This window comes from Oncorhynchus mykiss, chromosome 2, assembly GCF_057628025.1.
Source record: "Oncorhynchus mykiss isolate SJ-2025 chromosome 2, ASM5762802v1, whole genome shotgun sequence".
Taxonomy (NCBI): Eukaryota; Metazoa; Chordata; class Actinopteri; order Salmoniformes; family Salmonidae; genus Oncorhynchus; species Oncorhynchus mykiss.
Window position 1 is genome coordinate 53,088,676 of NC_143023.1, and position 18,448 is coordinate 53,107,123.

The window sequence follows — 18,448 nt, forward strand, 5'->3', positions numbered from 1 at the left end:
CAGATTTCATTAACCATGGACCACTGGCAAAAGTTTGCAGACTCAGCAGGTTCCAGTGTCCTAGTATCGTTTCCAACCTGTGTGAGATCAAGTTGGTTCAGGACTATTGAGTCCTGTCATTAAGCTCTAATATCATTGAAAGCCCAGTGTTGTTGACTCTGGGGTTCTTCACTGAAGTCTTTCTCAGACAGCTTAAGTACTAAGTATGTGACTGTTTACTTGTCTTAGAAGTGTGCTGACAGCATCTAAACACAATTGTTTCTTAAGTACATGGCTTATGTATACATAGTACAATAACCTCAATAATCAAGGTTATCCAGGTTTGTGTGTGTGTGAGTGCATGCGTGTTTTACTGACTGAAGGATAACATGCCTCTGTCTACTTTTCATCATGTAGTCATTTATTTCCCCCTCTTTTTCAGGAAATGTTCACAGACAGATCATTGAATAGCAGGAAACGTGTGTATGAGACACAAAAACATGGTTCAACTACTTCAGATGAGAAAATTACCAAAATAAAATTTGAGAAAGATATTGACCCTTTCAATGTGTCAACAAAAGTTTGAGTCTGTTTTACTGACAGGAGTGATGATCAATGGGGCTGGGTTTATACCATTCTCATAAGTGTCTGGACAGAAGAATAGAGTTTCTCGGTGAAGGTGTAGCCAGTGATAGAGTTGATATGAAAGCTGGCCTCCACATCATAGAAAGAGACCTGACTCATCTCATAATCCACAAACACCCTCAACCTTCTGGGGCTTCTGATTAATAGAGGACAGAGGTGTAAACAAGACCTCCATACTTACACTGAGTATACAATACATTAAGAACACCAGCTCTTTCCATGACATAGACTGACCAGGTGAATCCAGGTGAAAGCTATAATCCTTTGATGTCACTTGTTAAATCAGTGTAGTTGAAGTGGAGGAGTCAGGTTAAAGAAGGATTTTTAAGCCTTGAGGCAATTGAGACATGGATTGTGTATGTGTGCCATTCACAAGGTGAATAGACAAGACAAAAAATGTAAGTGCCTTTGAATGGGGCATGGTAGTAGTTGCCAGGCACACTGGTTTGTGTCAAGAACTGCAATGCCGCTGGGTTTTTGACTCTCAACCGTTTCCCGTATGTAAAAATAATTGTCCACCACACAAAGGACATCCAGACAACTACACAAAATTCTGGGAAGCATTAGAGTCAACATGGGCTAGCATCCCTGTGGAATGCTTTTGGGGGGTTGTCATGGAGACTCTGTTTTGTATCTCCAAGTGTCAATTGTTTTCCATCTTCAGACAGGATGAGATAAGGCTGTTCTGTATTAGTGTCTAGAATCACATCCACTGCATACTGCTGCATCCCCCACAGTTCAACACTATGTAATGTGAACACATCAGTGAACACATCCAGACATATACAGCATAGGAACTGCTCTTCAGACAGGAAACTTCTGGGTGCAGTCATAGCTAGGAAGAATAAATACACTATTTTATATAGTTGCAATCCCCTCTAGATTCCAATAGAGTCTTAATCTGGAAGGCAAGACGATTTTGAGATCTACAATACTTGGGTTTTTAACAAAGTGTTCTTGGCATGCATTGCTTTAATCATTGTACATTGAACAGTATTGACTGCTTGCGTTGATGCATCAGTAGATCATTATTTTCACAAATGTGTAGGGGTTCCAACGAACAAGAATGTGGTCAACAGAAATATAAAATAAAAAAGCTACAACTAAAATAGTTTCATTTGAAGTTCATTTTAAAATCTACTGTGTGGATTAGTAACAATCTCCCTCTTCTCTTCCTCTCTACACTCTCTCTCCACCTTCCTTTCTCTCTATTTACCTGTGTGTATAATATGTTATTTCACATCAGTTGGATGTCCACAGGAACAGAATAGTCAGTGGAGTTATGTGAAGCGACTGGAGTTGTGTGAAGTGAGTTGAGTTGAAGAGCGGGTATGACTTACGCAACTTCCAAAGGTAACAATGGCAAAGATCGTTCTTGCAAACGGCCAAATGCAGCCTTGTACATTGTTTGAAAACAGGATCTGACACATTGGTCTATGTATAAACTTTCTTATACAGTGCCTTCAGAAGGTATATAACCCCCTTGACTGTTTCCACATTAAAATTGTCATTAATCTACACACATTATCCCATAATGTCAAAGTGAACTTGTGTTTTTCGAAACGTTTACAAATTTATAAAAAATGAAAAGCTGAAATGTCTTGAGTCAATAGCCTACTCATACTATCAACTATTTTACATAAGCTGACCGGTCTATTTACTGTGCTGGCAGGATGTTTTAATCTTTAGCAGTCTGCTATGTTGTTTCTGAAAAATGCCAACTTTTGTGGGAAAATTGGAACATGCACATTTTGGGGTATATTTTGTACTTACATGAGGCCCCAGGATTGCAAAGCACTTAGTGATTTACCCAAAAAGTATCACAGCTATAGTTCCTGCCAAAGGTGTTTCTAACATGTACTGAAAAATGTTAGACTTTATCTTCCACTTTGACATTACAGAGTATTTTGTGTATACCGTTGACAAAAAAATTACAATTAAATCCATTTTCATTCCACTTTGTAATGCAATAAAATGTGGAAAAAGTCAAAGGGGGGGACAACTTTCTGAAGGCACTGTATCACTGGTTATTTGGACAAATCACAATTCACTCACACCAGATTTCCGGAAGGGGACGGGGCATTTCGCCCATAGACTGAGAGTTGCCCCTTGCTATTGTTCCGTACACAACTCCAACATGAGTAAGGTCACTATATAAACCCTCTTGAAAACTTGATATAAAGTAAATAAATATAGAGTATATAGAAACATATAAATATTGATTATTCAGAAGCAAGAGGAGTCACATAAAGTCCATTAACTAATATGTACCCACGGGATAAGCACATTACAATTCACCACTGTAAATGAAAATACACTCTCATGCCCTTGATATATCTGCACACTATCACAACATTCCAGAGTCATTACATTTTTCAGGAGTCCACTGTAACTTGACTTACAGTGCCTTCAGAAAGTATTCATTCCTATCGACTTATTACCACATTTTGTTGTGTTACAGTCTGAATTCAAAATGTCATTAAATATATATTTTCTCTCAACCAGCTACACACAAAACCCCATACATAATGCCATGTTTTTATACTTTTTTTCCAAATGTATTGAAAGGATAAATAGAAAGGATTAATAGTGTCAGTTTCCCTGTGATCCACTGTACACAAACAGTCCATGGATGCATGTGTGCGTGTGAACCCCAAACAGCTGTTCCTGACTCACTGTAAGCAAGCCTGTACGGACGTGTGTTTTTGAACCATGCAATTACCTTTTACGCAACCTCAGCTTCCTGACCGGGAGACAGTGTAATTTACTGGTGCTTGGTGGTGACAGAAGAAGTGCAGCATTAGAAGGGTCACAAAACTTTAAAATGGCATCTTTTCATCCTCTTATTTACTTTCAATATTAGTCCTAATCAGTGCGGGTCTCTATTGCTTAATGAAACTTCTGAGGCATCGGTCTCTGTGTTTCATTGTGAGAAACTGTGCGTTTATGTGGTGACCCCACTTACACCCACCTCAAAACAATCTAAATCAATAAAATAAAATAAAAATGTATTTTTCACGAACAGTGAAATGCTTACCTCTGGGTCCTTTTCCAACAATCCAGACTTAAAGATATAAAATAAAACATAGAAATCGTGACACAGTGAATAAATAAATAACGTTAACGAGTAAAAAATAACATGGCTACAATTGAAGTCAGAAGTTTACATACACTTAGGTTGGAGTGATTAAAACTCGTTTTTCAACCACTAACAAACTAAAGTTTTGGCAAGTCGGTTAGGACATCTACTTTGTGCATGACACAAGTAATTTTTTCCAACAGTTCTTTACAGACAGATTATTTCACTTATAATTCACTGTATCACAATTCAAGTCGGTTAGAAGTTTACATACACTAAGTTGACTGTGCCTTTAAACAGCTTGGAAAATTCCAGAAAATTATGTCATGGCTTTAGAAGCTACTGACAGGCTAATTGACATCATTTGAGTCAATTGGAGGTGTACCTGTGGATGTATTTCAAGGTCTACGTTCAACCTCAGTGCCTCTTTGCTTGACATCATTGGAAAATCAAAAGAAATCAGCCAAGACCTCCACAAGTCTGGTTCATCCTTGGGAGCAATTTGCAAATGCCTGAAGGTACCACGTTCATCTGTACAAACAATAGTACGCAAGTATAAACACCATTGTACCACGCAGCCGTCATACCGCTCAGAAAGGAGACGTGTTCTGTTTCCTAGAGATGAACGTACTTTGGTGCAAAAAGTGCAAATCAACCCCAGAACAAAAGCAAAAGACTTTGTGAAGATGCTGGAGGAAACGGCTACCAAAGTATCTATATCCATAGTGAAACAAGTCCTATATCGACATACCCTGAAAGGCTGCTCAGCAAGGAAGAAGTCACTGCTCCAAAACCGCCATAAAAAAAGCCAGACTTTGGTTTTCAACTGCACATGGGGACAAAGATCGTACTTTTTGGAGAAATGTCCTCTGGTCTGATGAAACAAAAATAGATCTGTTTGGCCATAATGACCATTGTTATGTTTGGAGGAAAGGGGAAGGCTTGCAGGCCGAAGAACACCATCCCAACCGTGAAGCATGGGGGTAGCAGCATCATGTTGTACAACATTGCACCAAATGTACAATGACCCCAAACATACCTCTAAAGTTGTGGCAAAATGGCTTAATAAGGACAACAAAGTCAAGGTATTGGAGTGGCCATCACAAAGCCCTGACCTCAATCCTATAGAAAATGTGTGGGCAGAACTGAAAAAGCGTGTGCGAGCAAGGAGGCCTACAAACCTGACTCAGTTACACTAGCTCTGTCAGGAGGAATGTGCCAAAATTCACCCAACTTATTGTGGGAAGCTTGTGGAAGTCTCCATGAAACGTAATACCCAAGTTAAACAAGGCAATACTACCAAATAGTAATTTAGTGAATGTAAACTTCTGACACACTGGGGATGTGGTGAAAGAAATTAAAAGAAAGAAAGAAACTATTATTCTGACATTTCACATTCTAAAAATAAAGTGGTGATCCTAATTGACCTAAGACCGGGAATTTTACTAGGAGTAAATGTCAGGAATTGTGAAAAACTGAGTTTAAATGTATTTGGCTAAACTTCTGACTTCAACTGTATATACAGGGAATACCAAAGAGCGCTTTAGCAAGGGTAAGTAAGTACGTAAGTAGTAGGCCGCTCTGGATAAGAGTGTCTGCTAAATGACAAAAAAAAAATGATGAGGCCATGCACTACCCAAGCAGTGGTTGATGGGGAGGGACACTATTCACGCCACTTCGATACAGCGATGACCAGAAGTCATATCTGTAGCAGGTTAGGAGAGAGCTAACCCTTTTCCCAACTTTAACCTAATTATCCTAACCTGCTGCATAAGTTCTACTAACCCTCTATGACAAAGTCACTTCCAGTAGTAGCTGTATCGAAGTGGCGTGAAAATAGTTTTTCTCGGTTGTTGGGAGTATGCATTGCATGGCTACGCACTGTATCATTGTTGGCTGAAGTATCTTGTTATTCAAAATAGTTAAACCTACGGCCAGGTTTGCCATTAATAATGAAGAAATATGATATGGTGTCAGATTGGTAGTCAATCTGAAAAGATGGAGAAAATAAAGGATTATACCAACTGGGCACAAACTGGTTGAATCAACGTTGTTTCGTAATTTGTCAATGTATTGTGATGTGGAATTTATGTGGTAAATACACTGGATTTGAAAAAAGTTAAATTAGTGTGAAATTTAACCACACGATTATGCTACCATGGTAACCAAATTTCAACATAGACAAACCTCGAATAAAATTTATTGAATTTGTACCTTTAAAACAACGTCAGATCTTCAAAGTTATATCCACTTCAGAAAAAAACCAACAGGCTGGGCAGCACCTCCTACTGGAGAATTGATCTATCTACAGCTACCCTTTGGTCTCCCATCCAGGGTTTTAAACAAACTCTGCTTTGATAGTGTATTTGTCCCTGACTATTACCAATGTGCTATCCTGAGAATGATTGTGGAGAGATCTCCACTTAAATACTAAATCAATTCACTGTTGCTATTGAGGGCATTCCAAAGGGTAAGTGTAACAGAGCAAATTAAATGTGGCCATACTTAATCACTTATTTATCATCGATGATGCTATTTAGGCTTGTATTGCATTTGCAAAGTCATCAACAGCTATTGTTTCAATTCAACCCAGAATGTAACTAAAAATACACAATAATCGAGATGGAGACGTAAATCCAAAATATAAATGATTCATTTGTAGACAAACTGGAATTAAAGCCAGACAAAGTCAGTGGTACCGATGGAACTATCCAAGCAGTACTCTCCTCTATTCAATCTGTATTGCTGAAGCTTTACAGATTGTGTGATAGAAATGTAAAGATAATTTCCGATTGAGCCGACATAGTGTATGTAGCATTTACTGTGAATGCAGTCTCCACTAACCCGGGAACATTGCCTTTCAATCACGATGTAACGCTGATCTTCTGCAATATGGATTGAATAGAGGCATAAATGTTCGTATTTAGTTTGGTTGTCAACCAAATATAATTCAATGTTACTTTTATAATACCGTATATAGCCTGAATTTAAGGCTATTTTACAAACTAATGTATAAAATGAGTGATCTTGGGCATCTTCCCTCGGTGGCGGCTCCGGTTCTGGACCTATCCCCCCCTCCTTACGCTGATCCCTCCGCCTTTGTGGAACCGGACTGTGGATCATCGCTGGAGGCTCTGGACTGCGGATCATCGCTGGAGACCCCGGACTGGGGACCGTCGCTGGAGACCCCATACTGGGGAACGTCACTGGAGACCCCGGACTGGGGACCGTCGCTGGAGGTTCCGGACTGTGGTCCGTCAGTGGAGGTTCTGGACTGTGGATCGTCGGTGGAGGTTCTGGACTGTGGACCGTCGTTGGAGGTTCCAGACTGTGAACCGTCGTTGGAGGTTCCGGGCTGTGGACCGTCGTTGGAGGTTCCGGACTGTGGACCGTCGTTGGAGGTTCCGGACTGTGGACCGTCGTTGGAGGTTCCGGATAGTGGACCGTCGTTGGAGGTTCCGGGCTGTGGACCGTCGTTGGAGGTTCCGGTCTGTGGACCGTCGTTGGAGGTTCCGGACTGTGGACCATCGTTGAAGGTTCCAGACTGTGGACCGTCGTTGGAGGTTCCGGACTTGAAACTGTCGCCGGAAGCTCTGGACTGGAAACAGTCGCCGGAAGCTCTGGACTGGGAACTGTCGCCGGAAGCTCTGGACTGGGAACTGTCGCCGGAAGCTCTGGACTGTGGAGGCGCACTGGAGGCCTGATGCGTGGGACCGGTACTGGTGGTACCGGGCTGATGACACGCACCTCAGGGCGAGTGCGGAGAGGAGGCACAGGATGTACTGGTCTGTGGATGCGCACTGGAGACCTGATGCGTGGGACCGGTACAGGTGGCACCGGGCTGATGACACGCACCTCAGGGCGAGTGCGGGAAGGAGGCACAGGACGTACTGGACTGTGCAGGCGCACCGGAGACACAGTGCACAGAACCGGCACAGGATATCCTGGTCCAAGGAGGTGTACTGGAGACCAGGAGCGCTGAGCCGGCATCATCCGTCCTGGCTGGATGCCCATTCTAGCCCTGCCAATGCGAGAAGCTGGAATAGAGCGCACCGGGCTATTAATGAGAATTGGAGACACCGTGTGCATCACTGCATAACACGGTGCTCCTCAGCACGCCCACTCTCCGGAATCTTACGTCGAGCTCCTCACTCGACTGCCTGACTGGCTCTGGTTCAGCCCTCGGCTCTCGGCTCCGCCGACCACTCCATGTGCCCCTCCCCCCAAAAAACTAAAAGTTTTTGGGGCTGCCTCTCGTGCTTGTCTCGTTGGTACAACTCCTCGTAATATCGCCGTTCTGCTTTTGCTGCCTCTATCTCCTCCTTAGGACGCCGATACTCCCCAGCCTGCGTCCAGGGTCCTGCTCCATCCAGAATCTCCTAGCAGGTCCATTCCTCCTGAACACGCTGCTTGGACCATTTTTGGTGGGATCTTCTGTCACGTTTCATTTTGTTGTTTTGTTAGTTTGTTCAGTGTTCATTCTTTAAATAAATAAGAATGTGCGCATACCACGCTGTGCCTTGGTCCGATCCTTATAGCGAACGTGACAGCCGCAGGTTACTGTAACTATACATTTCTTCTTATGTAGTCATATAAAGCGTGCATGTTCAACATAGCATGCATAGGTCGTCACAGGTCAGTGGTCTTCACAATTGCTGTGATAGTCGAATGGCATTATGTTTACATTTACATTTTTTTGTTTACTTATGAGTGCGGTCTTACTGCCAGCATCGGTTTGTGGTGGTAAATAGATGGCTACGAATAATATAGATGAGTTCAACAGCTTATCATAACGTAATCTACCTCAGGTGAGCAATACCTCGAGACTTCTTTAATATTAGACATCGGGCACCAGCTATTTTTGACAAATAGACACACACCACCACCAATCGTCTTACCCTCCAGCTCTATATTATCCGTGTTGTCGTTCAGTCACGACTTGGTGAAACATAAGATATTACAGTTTTTAATGTCCCATTGGTAGGATAATCTTGATCGTAGGTCATCGATTTTATTTTCCAATGATTGCACGTTGGCCAATAGAAAGGATGAAAGTGGGAGTTTACTCGCTCGCCTACAAATTCTCAGAAAGCAGCCCGACCTCTGCCCCTTTTTTTCTCTGTCTTTTCTTCACGCAAATGACAGGGATTTGGGACTGTTGCTGAGAAAGCAGTATATACTTCTCGTCCGACTAAAAAGCTTCTACCAGTTTGAGGTGAGTAATCGCTGTTCTGATGTCCAGAAGTTATTTTCGGTCAGAAGAGACGGTAGCAGCAACATTATGTACAAAATAAGTAACCAAATAAGTTACAAGCAACGCAAAAAAAACGAACAAATAGTACAGTTGGTTAGGAGCATGTCAAATGTCAGCCATCCTCTCAAGCACCATTGCGCCAGTCAAGAGCGCAAATTAATCTAGCAAGTGTGACTTTGAGAGAGCAGAACATCATTTTTACAGATCAAAATAAAAATGTCTGTAAGCAAAATAATGTTGGAACATTGCTGTGCGGACTTGCAATAAGACCATTAGTGTAGTCGGGCACAGATGTTGGACGATTAGGTCTGGCTCGCAGTTGGAGTTCCAATTCATTCCAAAGGTGTTCGATGGCATAGCCCAGTGCGTTACAGCGCAGCGCCTCGTATCAGCCAGGCTAAGTTGGGCATCGAGCCAGGTGCCATGAAGCATGCTCAGCGCATCTGGTCTCCAGTGCGTCTCCTCGGGCCGGTGTACATGGCAACAGCCTTACGCATGGTGTCCCCGGTTCACCAGCACTGCCCAGTGCGGGCTATTCCACCTCGTCTCACTGACCTGGCTACGGGGAGCATTCAACCAGGCTCGGTTGGGCAGGCTCAGTGCTCGAGACCTCCAGTGTGCCTTCACGGTCCGGTCTATCCGGTGACACCTCCACGCACCAGCCCTCCGGTCGCAGACCCCCGCACCAGGCTGTCCCTCCATCTTCTTCCTAGAGGTGCAGGCGGGAGCACCTGCCAGAGTCTCCAATCTGTCCTGAGCTGCCAGAGTCTCCCGTCTGTCCTGAGCTGCCAGAGTCTCCCGTCTGTCCTGAGCTGCCAGAGTCTCCCGTCTGTCCTGAGCTGCCAGAGCCGTCACCCAGCCGGGAGCTGCCAGAGCCGTCAGCCAGCCGGGAGCTGCCAGAGCCGTCAGCCAGCCAGGAGCTGCCAGAGCCGTCAGTCAGCCAGGAGCTGCCAGAGCCGTCAGTCAGCCAGGAGCTGCCAGAATCGCCCTTCACTCCGGAGCTGCCGGAGTCTCCCGCCTGTCCGGTGCTGCCGGAATCTCTCGTCCGTCCGGTGCTGCTGGAATCTCCAGTCCATTCGGGACCCGTGGCTTGGGTCCCCAGTCCGAGGTCAGCTGCGAGGGTCACCGCGTTAAAGAGGCCACGGAGTTGGGAAAGAAGCGGAGAAGGACTATGGAGGAGTAGGGTCCACGTCCCGCGCCAGAGCCGCCACCGCGGACAGACACCCACCCAGACCCTCCCATATATGTTTAGGTTTTGCGGCCGGAATCTGCACCTTTGGGGGGGGTACTGTCACATTCTGACCTTAGTTCTTTTATTTAGGTATTTGTTTTAGTATGGTCAGGGTGTGAGTTGGATGGGTTGTCTATGTTCGTTTTTCTATGTTGGTTTTTGAGTTTGGCCTGGTATGGTTCTCAATCATAGGCAGGTGTCGTTAGTTGTCTCTGATTGAGAATCATACTTAGGTAGCCTTTTTCCACCTGTGTTTCATGGGTGTTTGTTTTCTGTTGTGTCTGCACCAGCCAGAACTGTTTTCGGTTGTTTCTCTTTGTTATTTTTGTTATTTCCGTGTTCATTGTAATAAATATGGACACATACCACGCTGCACCTTGGTCCTCACCTTCTTCCACCAACAACAGCTGTTACAGTACCTCGCCTTGCATTGACATGCTGAAACAAGAAAGGGCCTTCCCCAAACTGTTGCCACAAAGTTGGAAGCACAGAATCATCTAGAAAGTCATTAATTGAATGCGGTAGCATTCAGATTTCCCTTCACTGGAACTAACCATGAAAAACAGCCCCAGACCATTATTCCTCCTCCATCAAACTTTACAGTTGGCACTATGCATTTGGGCAGGTAGCATTCTCCTGGTAAGATTTGTCCATCAGTCTGCCAGATGGTGAAGCGTGATTCATCACTCCAGAGAAAGGGTTTCCACTGCTCCAGAGTCCAATGGTGGTGAGATTTACACCACTCCAGCCGACGCTAGGCAATGCACATAGTGATCTTAGGAACACATTTCATGAAGCCCCCGATGAACAGTTCTTGTGCTGACATTGCTTCCAGAGGCAGTTTGGAACTCGGTAGTGAGTCTTGCAACCCAGGACAGACGATTTTTACATGCTATGTGCTTCAGCACTCGGCGGTCCCGTTCTGTGAGCTTGTGTAGCCTACCACGTTGTGGCTGAGCCATTTTACTCCTAGACGTTTCCACTTCACAATTTCAGGACTTACAGTTGAATGGGGCAGTTCTAGCAGAGCAGAAATTTGAGGAACTGACTTGTCCTATGATGGTGCCACGTTGAAAGTCACTGAGCTCTTCGGTAGGCCATGCTACTGCCAATGTTTGTCTATGGAGATTGTATGGCTGTGTGCTCGATTTTATACACCTGTCAGCAACGGGTGTGGCTGAAATAGCCGAATCCACACATTTTAAGGGGTGTCCACATACCTTGTATATATAATGCATCTCATTATTAAAGTAGCTAAACCTATTATTAATCAAGGAACAAACATAACAGGTTGGACAATTATATGTGTGTGTGTGTGTGTGTGTGTGTGTGTGTGTGTGTGTGTGTGTGTGTGTGTGTGTGTGTGTGTATGTGTGTGTGTGTGTGTGTGTGTGTGTGTGTGTGTGTGTGTGTGTGTGTGTGTGTGTGTGTGTGTGTGTGTGTGTGTGTGTGTGTGTGTGTGTGTGTGTGTGTGTTTGCATGTGTGGGAGTGTCTGAGGCCCTGCAGTGGATTGGGTCAGACTACAAAGCCAGATACAGCCAAGGAAAACACAGCTCTCAGTCTAGCACAACCCCGTCCCCAGACCATGGAGGAGGCCAGAGGCTGGGGCGATGATGGGAAATTGCCAGGGTGGACGCCCCGATGGGAAACAGGGCTTGATTTGGCTTTTGATCTGGGCCATGTAGTTACTGTATGCCAGCCAAAGGGATGGGGGTGGTGGTCTTCCAACAAGTGAAGAGTGAAGGGGAGGAGGGGTGGAGGGAAGGGGGGGCAAAATAACTGGTATGCAGCCCGGCTGTGCAGTCATTTTAAGAGAGAACCTGTGGAAATACACTTAAGGCTGTCTACACAGCCATTTTAAAGGGACAGCCCAGCTGAGGACAAAGATAAGTCAAACTTTGGGATGTTGTTAGAAAACTACAAACACCCCAGTAGTCATTTCTGGAACCACCAAATAAAGTTACAACAGTGTTGGTTGAACAGACATTATTCGTCATAGATCTATGTACTTGTGAATAGAGAGATTTACAATTATATTTCCAATAGCGCCAAATGGATCATTTCGCAACCTAAACTCAATGGCAAAACTTAAGGTTTCTTCTTAGTTCTAAATACAAAGTTGAGATATTTCTAAACTTACAGTGTGAAAACACTGCTGGCGGCAATCTAATTGCTCTTTAATATCTGCTTCCAGCTTAGTGTCCTCCTTATCCTGGAATGTTTATAACCACAGATGGAGAGAAAGAACAAAATATCCCTGGAATAGCATACTGGAAGGCGAGACATGTTGGCACACCTCCACAGAGTTAGAACAAAGCCAGGCGTTTCTCTTCCTTATCATTTCCCCTTTGCTCTGCATTAAAGGGATAGTACAGGCAAATTTGAAATTGACATATTGGTTTCCTTACCCTGTAAGCAGTCTATGGACAAGGCATGACACCAATCCATCCTTTGGTTTAGTTTCCCTGGCACCGTTTCCACATTCTACATGATGCAACTATCGGTCCCATGACTTGAATGAGATGGTAAAAATGTTAAAACGTTAGCATGTGGAAACAGCGCTAGGAAAATTAAACCAAAGCATGGATTGCTGTCATACCTTGTGCATAGACTGCTTACAGGGTAAGCAATTTGTCCTGCATTCAATGACCAAAAGCACCCTCTGTGGCCCCATGGGTAGAATGTTATTAATAACATCATTATAAATTCTGTAAATTCTGTAAATTAAATTACATTCAGAGACGGAAATCCAGTGTTTCTATGTCAAACAGTTCAGCTAAATTTCAGTCTTCTGTGATGCATATAAAGTGTAATATTGGAATGTAACTCAAAATTGAATACATTTCAACTCTATAGCTGACATTGTAGGTAGTCTGACATGATAGGTAGCCTGACTTGGGGCGGCAGGTAGCCTAGTGGTTAGAGCATTGGACTAGTAACTGGAAGGTTGCAAGATTGAATCCCTGAGCTGACAAGGTGAAAATCATTCTGCCCCTGAACAAGGCAGTTAACCCACTGTTCCTAGGCTGTCATTGGAAAAAAAGTTTGTTCTTAACTGACTTGCCTAGTTAAATAAAGGTAAAATATATTTTTTAAATGGTAAAGGTGTCTTTTTTTAAGCCCATAACCATGTCTGTGAGCTGTATACTTTTGTTTCAAAGTAGATTTGTTTAAGACTACCAAAAATCACTCTGTGTGACCCTGATATAGCCCACTACAGTAAAAGGTTAAGCTCCTAACATTTACACAGTGCTTGATACCATCAAATCATACCACCAGATATGCAGTATTAGCCAATAAGCTGTTTATTCTACAGCAGGCTAATTTATGTTTTGTACGATAGGGATTTAGCGGTTTTCCTCTTTGTAAAATGTTTCACCTTGGAAGTGTTGATATAGTTTGTGTGCATGCTCAGGCTTTTTAATTTAATGTATGTAGAGATTGTGTACTGAAAAAAACACCTGAGATTTCCTGTCTCCATTGACCAAATTACCATTTGTATTTATTCAATGGTGACACTAGGTCAACTCTCCACACTGTAAACCCTAAGGCATTTTTACCTTAAATACTTCTATAGTAGTAAATTGAACTCAAAGTCAATAAAAATTCTGTATTACCTAAAACATTTGTGGTACTGACTTAAAACCAGGCTGTATCACAACCGGCTGTGATTGTAAGTCCCATAGGGCGGCATACAATTGGCCCAGCATCGTCCAGGTTTGGCTGGTACAGACCTTCATTGTAAAGAATAATTGATTCTTAACTGACTTGCCTAGTTAAATAAAGGTTATATAAAAATACAAAATACATTTTTTTTAAATAAATAAGAAGTCACATCAACTGTGTTTTTTAAAGTTATGATAACAAATGCTAACTTCTTAAGTAAGTGCAACTTTATCACAGCAAGTTTAAACAACTGATTGTAAAATGTTCGCTTAACAAACTATTTATTGAGCATTCACTTTATAAGTAGTTCCAACTCAAAAGCTGTCAGGACAACAAAATCGCCTGTCCCCTGTAATCTTAGATGGTTATTTAACATCATCTATGAACTTGACGGATAAAAAATAAAGAGGTTGTAATATCATTAGACGCCGAAAAGGCATTAGATCAAGTAGAGTGGGATTACCTATTTGCAACATTAGGAAAATTTGGACTTGGCTGCAATTCAATTTCCTGGGTAAAATTATTGTATGCTTTACCATGTGCTTCACTAAGAACCAATGGCCACAAATCACAATATTTCTCACTAAAACGTGGAACTAGGCAAGGGTGTCCACTCTCGGGGCTCCTATTTGCCATTGCGATAGAACCCCTGGGCCAATTCAAATATCCAAATAGAACCCAGCAAACTGGATGCAGTCTATCACAGTGCCATCTGTTTTGTCACCAAAGCCCCATATACCACCCACCCCTGTGACCTGTATGCTCTCGTCGGCTGGCCCTCGCTACGTATTTGTCGCCAGACCCACTGACTCCAGGTCATCTATAAGTCTTTGCTAGGTAAAGCACAACCTTATCTCAGCTCACGCACTCCAGCAGGTATATCTCACTGGTCATCCCCAAAGCCAACATCCCCTTTGGCCGCCTTTCCTTCCAGTTCTCTGCTGCCAATAACTGGAACGAATTGCAAAAATCGCTGAAGTTGGAGACTTATATCTCCCTCACTAACTTTAAGCATCAGCTATCTGAGCAGCTTACCTATCACTGCAGCTGTACATAGCCCATCTGTAAGTAGCCCATCCAACTACCTCATCCCCATATGGTTTTTATTATACTTTTTTGCTCTTTTGCACACCAGTATTTATACTTTCACATCATCATCTGCACATCTATCACTCAGTGTTAATTTGCTAAATTGTATTTACTTCGCTACTATGGCCTATTTATTACCTTACCTCCTTACTCCATTTGCATACACTGTATATAGATTTTTCTATTGTGTTATTGACTGTACTTTTGTTTATCCCGTGTGTAATTCTGTGTTGTTGTTTATTTGTTGCACTGCTTTGCTTTATCTTGGCCAGGTTGCAGTTGTAAATTAGAGCATGTTCTCAACTGGCCTACCTGGTTAAATAAAGGTGAAATTTAAAAAAATAAAGTAAAAAAAAATGTGAAGTGAAAAGAGAGGACAGGAGGTGTCTCTATATTCTGATGACATGTTTTTATACATTTCAGAACCGGTTGCTCCCATTCCTCTGGTGCTTAATATTATTGTGGTTGTTTTCTCCTTAGTTTCGATCTTGTCTCATTGCTGCAACTGCCCAATGGGAGGCAAAGATCGAGTCATGCATCCTCCGAAACATGACCCACCAAAACATGTTTCTTAACGCCACCCACTTAACCCCAGAAGCCAGCCACACCAAGGTGTTGGAGGAAACACCTTTCAGTCTGCAGGTGCAAAGCCCGCCACAAGGAGTCGATAGATCGTGATGAGCTAAGTAAAGCCCCACTTGGCCAAACCCTCCCCTAACCCGGATAACCATGGGCCAATTGTGCACCGCCCTATGGGACTCCTGATCACAGCCGGTTGTGATACAGTCCAGGATTGAACCTGGGTCTGTAGTGCTGCAATGCAGTTTCTTAGACCACTGTGCCACTCGGGAGGTCAGTGCTTAATATTTTAACTCAATTTGGGAATATCTCAGGATACAGTAAAAAACTAAATTACAGCAAAATGAAGGTCCTACTGAAATTCATGTGTATCCCAATTGCTATGCCTAAAACCTTTTTTAAGGTGCCGGACATAATGATCTCAGAATTTAATATGGCATAATAAAAAGCCACAAATACTAAGAAAAAATAAATAACTATAGGGTTTGTGGCTCCCTCATTTTCACAAATATTACTAGGTCACAAACATTCATAATATCATGTTTTGGATTCAGTCTACTGACTCTGTAACTCCAGAGTGGGCAGTCATAGAATCCAAATAATATTTGGCCACATCGTTAAGAGCTATGGTATGTCCTCCCCATCAGCTCCATTTGCTACCTTCAGTAAGAATGACCTGCTCAGACAAACTCTGAAGATATGGAATAACCTAAGGTTCACCAACATGTTAGAGATATTCTTACCTACTGCCCATTAGTTTGTAACCATCTATTTACACCATCCCTTGCAGACAAAGCTTTTGATATATGGAGACAAAATGGTGTGAAATCACTCTAGGATCTCTATAAAGATGACACCTTTGCATCATTTGAATATATTTCAAATACATTCAACATTCCAAATGCCCATTTCTTCAGATACTTACAATCCGGAGATTGGGTCAAAAATATGACCAATTATTTCACAGCTTTGTATTCACTACAACCAATGAGATCCACTTGGGAAGAGGATTTAGGAATTTAAATTTCAACAAATAGTTGAATAAACTTTCCCTTCTATTTCTATATGAACCAGGCATGTTGTTACAGACTTTAAAGTAATACATAGAAGTCACGACACAAATGCCAAGCTGGCTAAATTCAAATCAAATCAAATTGTAGTCACATGCGCCGAATACAACAGGTATTCCTTACAGTGAAATGCTTACTTACGAGCCCCTAAACAACAGTACAGTTTTAAAAAATACAAATAAGAATAAGAGATAAAAGTAACAAGTAATTAAAGAGCAGAAAAAAATAACAATATTTACAGGGGGGTGCTGGTACAGATTCAATGTGCGGGGGCACCGGTTAGTCGAGGAAGTATGTACATGTAGATAAAGTTAATTAACTGCATAGACGACAACAGAGGGTGGCAGTGGTAAGTGACTGCATAGACGACAACAGAGGGTGGCAGTGGTATGGAGAGGGGAGGGGGGGGGAATGTGAATAGTCTGGGTAGCCATTTGACTAGATGTTCAGGAGCCTTATGGTTTGGGGGTAGAAGCTGTTTAGAAGCCTCTTGGACCAAGACTTGGTGCTCCGGTACCGCTTGCTGTGTGGTAGCAGGGAGAACAGTCTATGACTAGGGTGGCTGGAGTCTTTGACAATTTTTAGGGCCTTCCTTAGACACCGCCTGGTATAGAGGTCCTGGATGGCAGGAAGCTTTGCCCCAGTGATGTACTGGGCCGTTCGCTCTACCCTCTGTAGTGCCTTGCGGTGAGAGGCCCAGCAGTTGCCGTACCAGGCAGTGATGCAACCAGTCAGGATGCTCTTAGTGGTGCAGCTGTAGATCCTTTTGAGGATCTGAGGACTCATGCCAAATCTTTTCAGTCTCCTAGGTTTTGTTGCGCCCTCTTCATGACTGTCATGGTGTGCTTGGACCATGTTAGTTTGTTTGTGATGAGAATGGGGACGTGCTTGGTCCTCTTTTTCCTGTAGTCCACAATCATCTCCTTTGTCTTGATCATGTTGAGGGAGAGGTTGTTGTCCTGGCACCACACGGCCAGGTCTCTGACCTCCTCCCTATAGGCCCTCTCGTTGTTGTCGGTGATCAGGCCTACCACTGTTGTGTCGTCATCTGCAAATTTAATGATGGTGTTGGAGTGGTGCTTGGCCGTGCAGTCATGAGTGAACAGGGAGTACAGGAGGGGGCTGAGCACGCATCACCTTTTCTGATCATGAAAATAAGCCAGGGGGGGCATATCAAACATCTCAAAGTAGGAATTATATCGGCTGTGTTTTTGAAACAGTTGAACAGTCAATTCTTACACAATGTTTTATTTTTTACAGTTCTTCTAAATTCTGCATTTCTGACTGGATTTATAAATCTGGACGAAATAAAGACAACCTCTATTTTAGTAGAGTTTCTTTGAGCCTTAATTCCACCTATTTTTTTCTAAAGAATCATGCTTACAGAATATGTGTGATCAAACCCATAACCATCAGAACTGCAGCCCGATAATGCACTCTCGCCAAGGGAAATCTTTGCCCTGTTTGTTTTTTTCTTCTTCTGTAGAATATGGTCAATCAGAACACAGAACACAATTTCTGAGTTATTAAAATATTCCAATTCTCTTCACATGCTGTGTACTTGTAACATTGCATTTTATGATTTTCTTTCTTCAACACGTGTTGAAAGTCTTATTAAATGTGATTTTTGTTGGATAGAGCTTCCTTTAACTTCTTATGGCTGAAGGGGCAGTATTGAGTAGCTTGGATGAAAGGTGCCCAGAGGTGCCCAGAGTAAACGGCCTGCTACTCAGCCATAAAAGCTAGAATATGCATATTATTATTAGTATTGGATAGAAAACACTCTGAAGTTTCTAAAACTGTTTGAATGATGTCTGTGAGTATAACAGAACTCAAATGGCAGGCAAAACCTGAG

At 42.9% G+C, this 18,448-nt stretch overlaps 1 protein-coding gene across 1 annotated transcript; it reads right to left on the minus strand.

Annotated features, from left to right (window-relative positions):
- Nucleotides 1-5,688: 5,688 nt before the first annotated feature.
- Nucleotides 5,689-8,983, minus strand: LOC149985147 (uncharacterized). The gene is made up of 2 exons (XM_090215128.1): nucleotides 6,787-8,983; nucleotides 5,689-5,693 (listed from the first exon to the last, which is right to left on the minus strand). The coding sequence occupies exons 1-2, from the start codon at nucleotides 7,790-7,792 to the stop codon at nucleotides 5,689-5,691; spliced, it is 1,011 nt and encodes a 336-aa protein (XP_090071254.1). The 5' UTR covers nucleotides 7,793-8,983.
- Nucleotides 8,984-18,448: the final 9,465 nt, after the last annotated feature.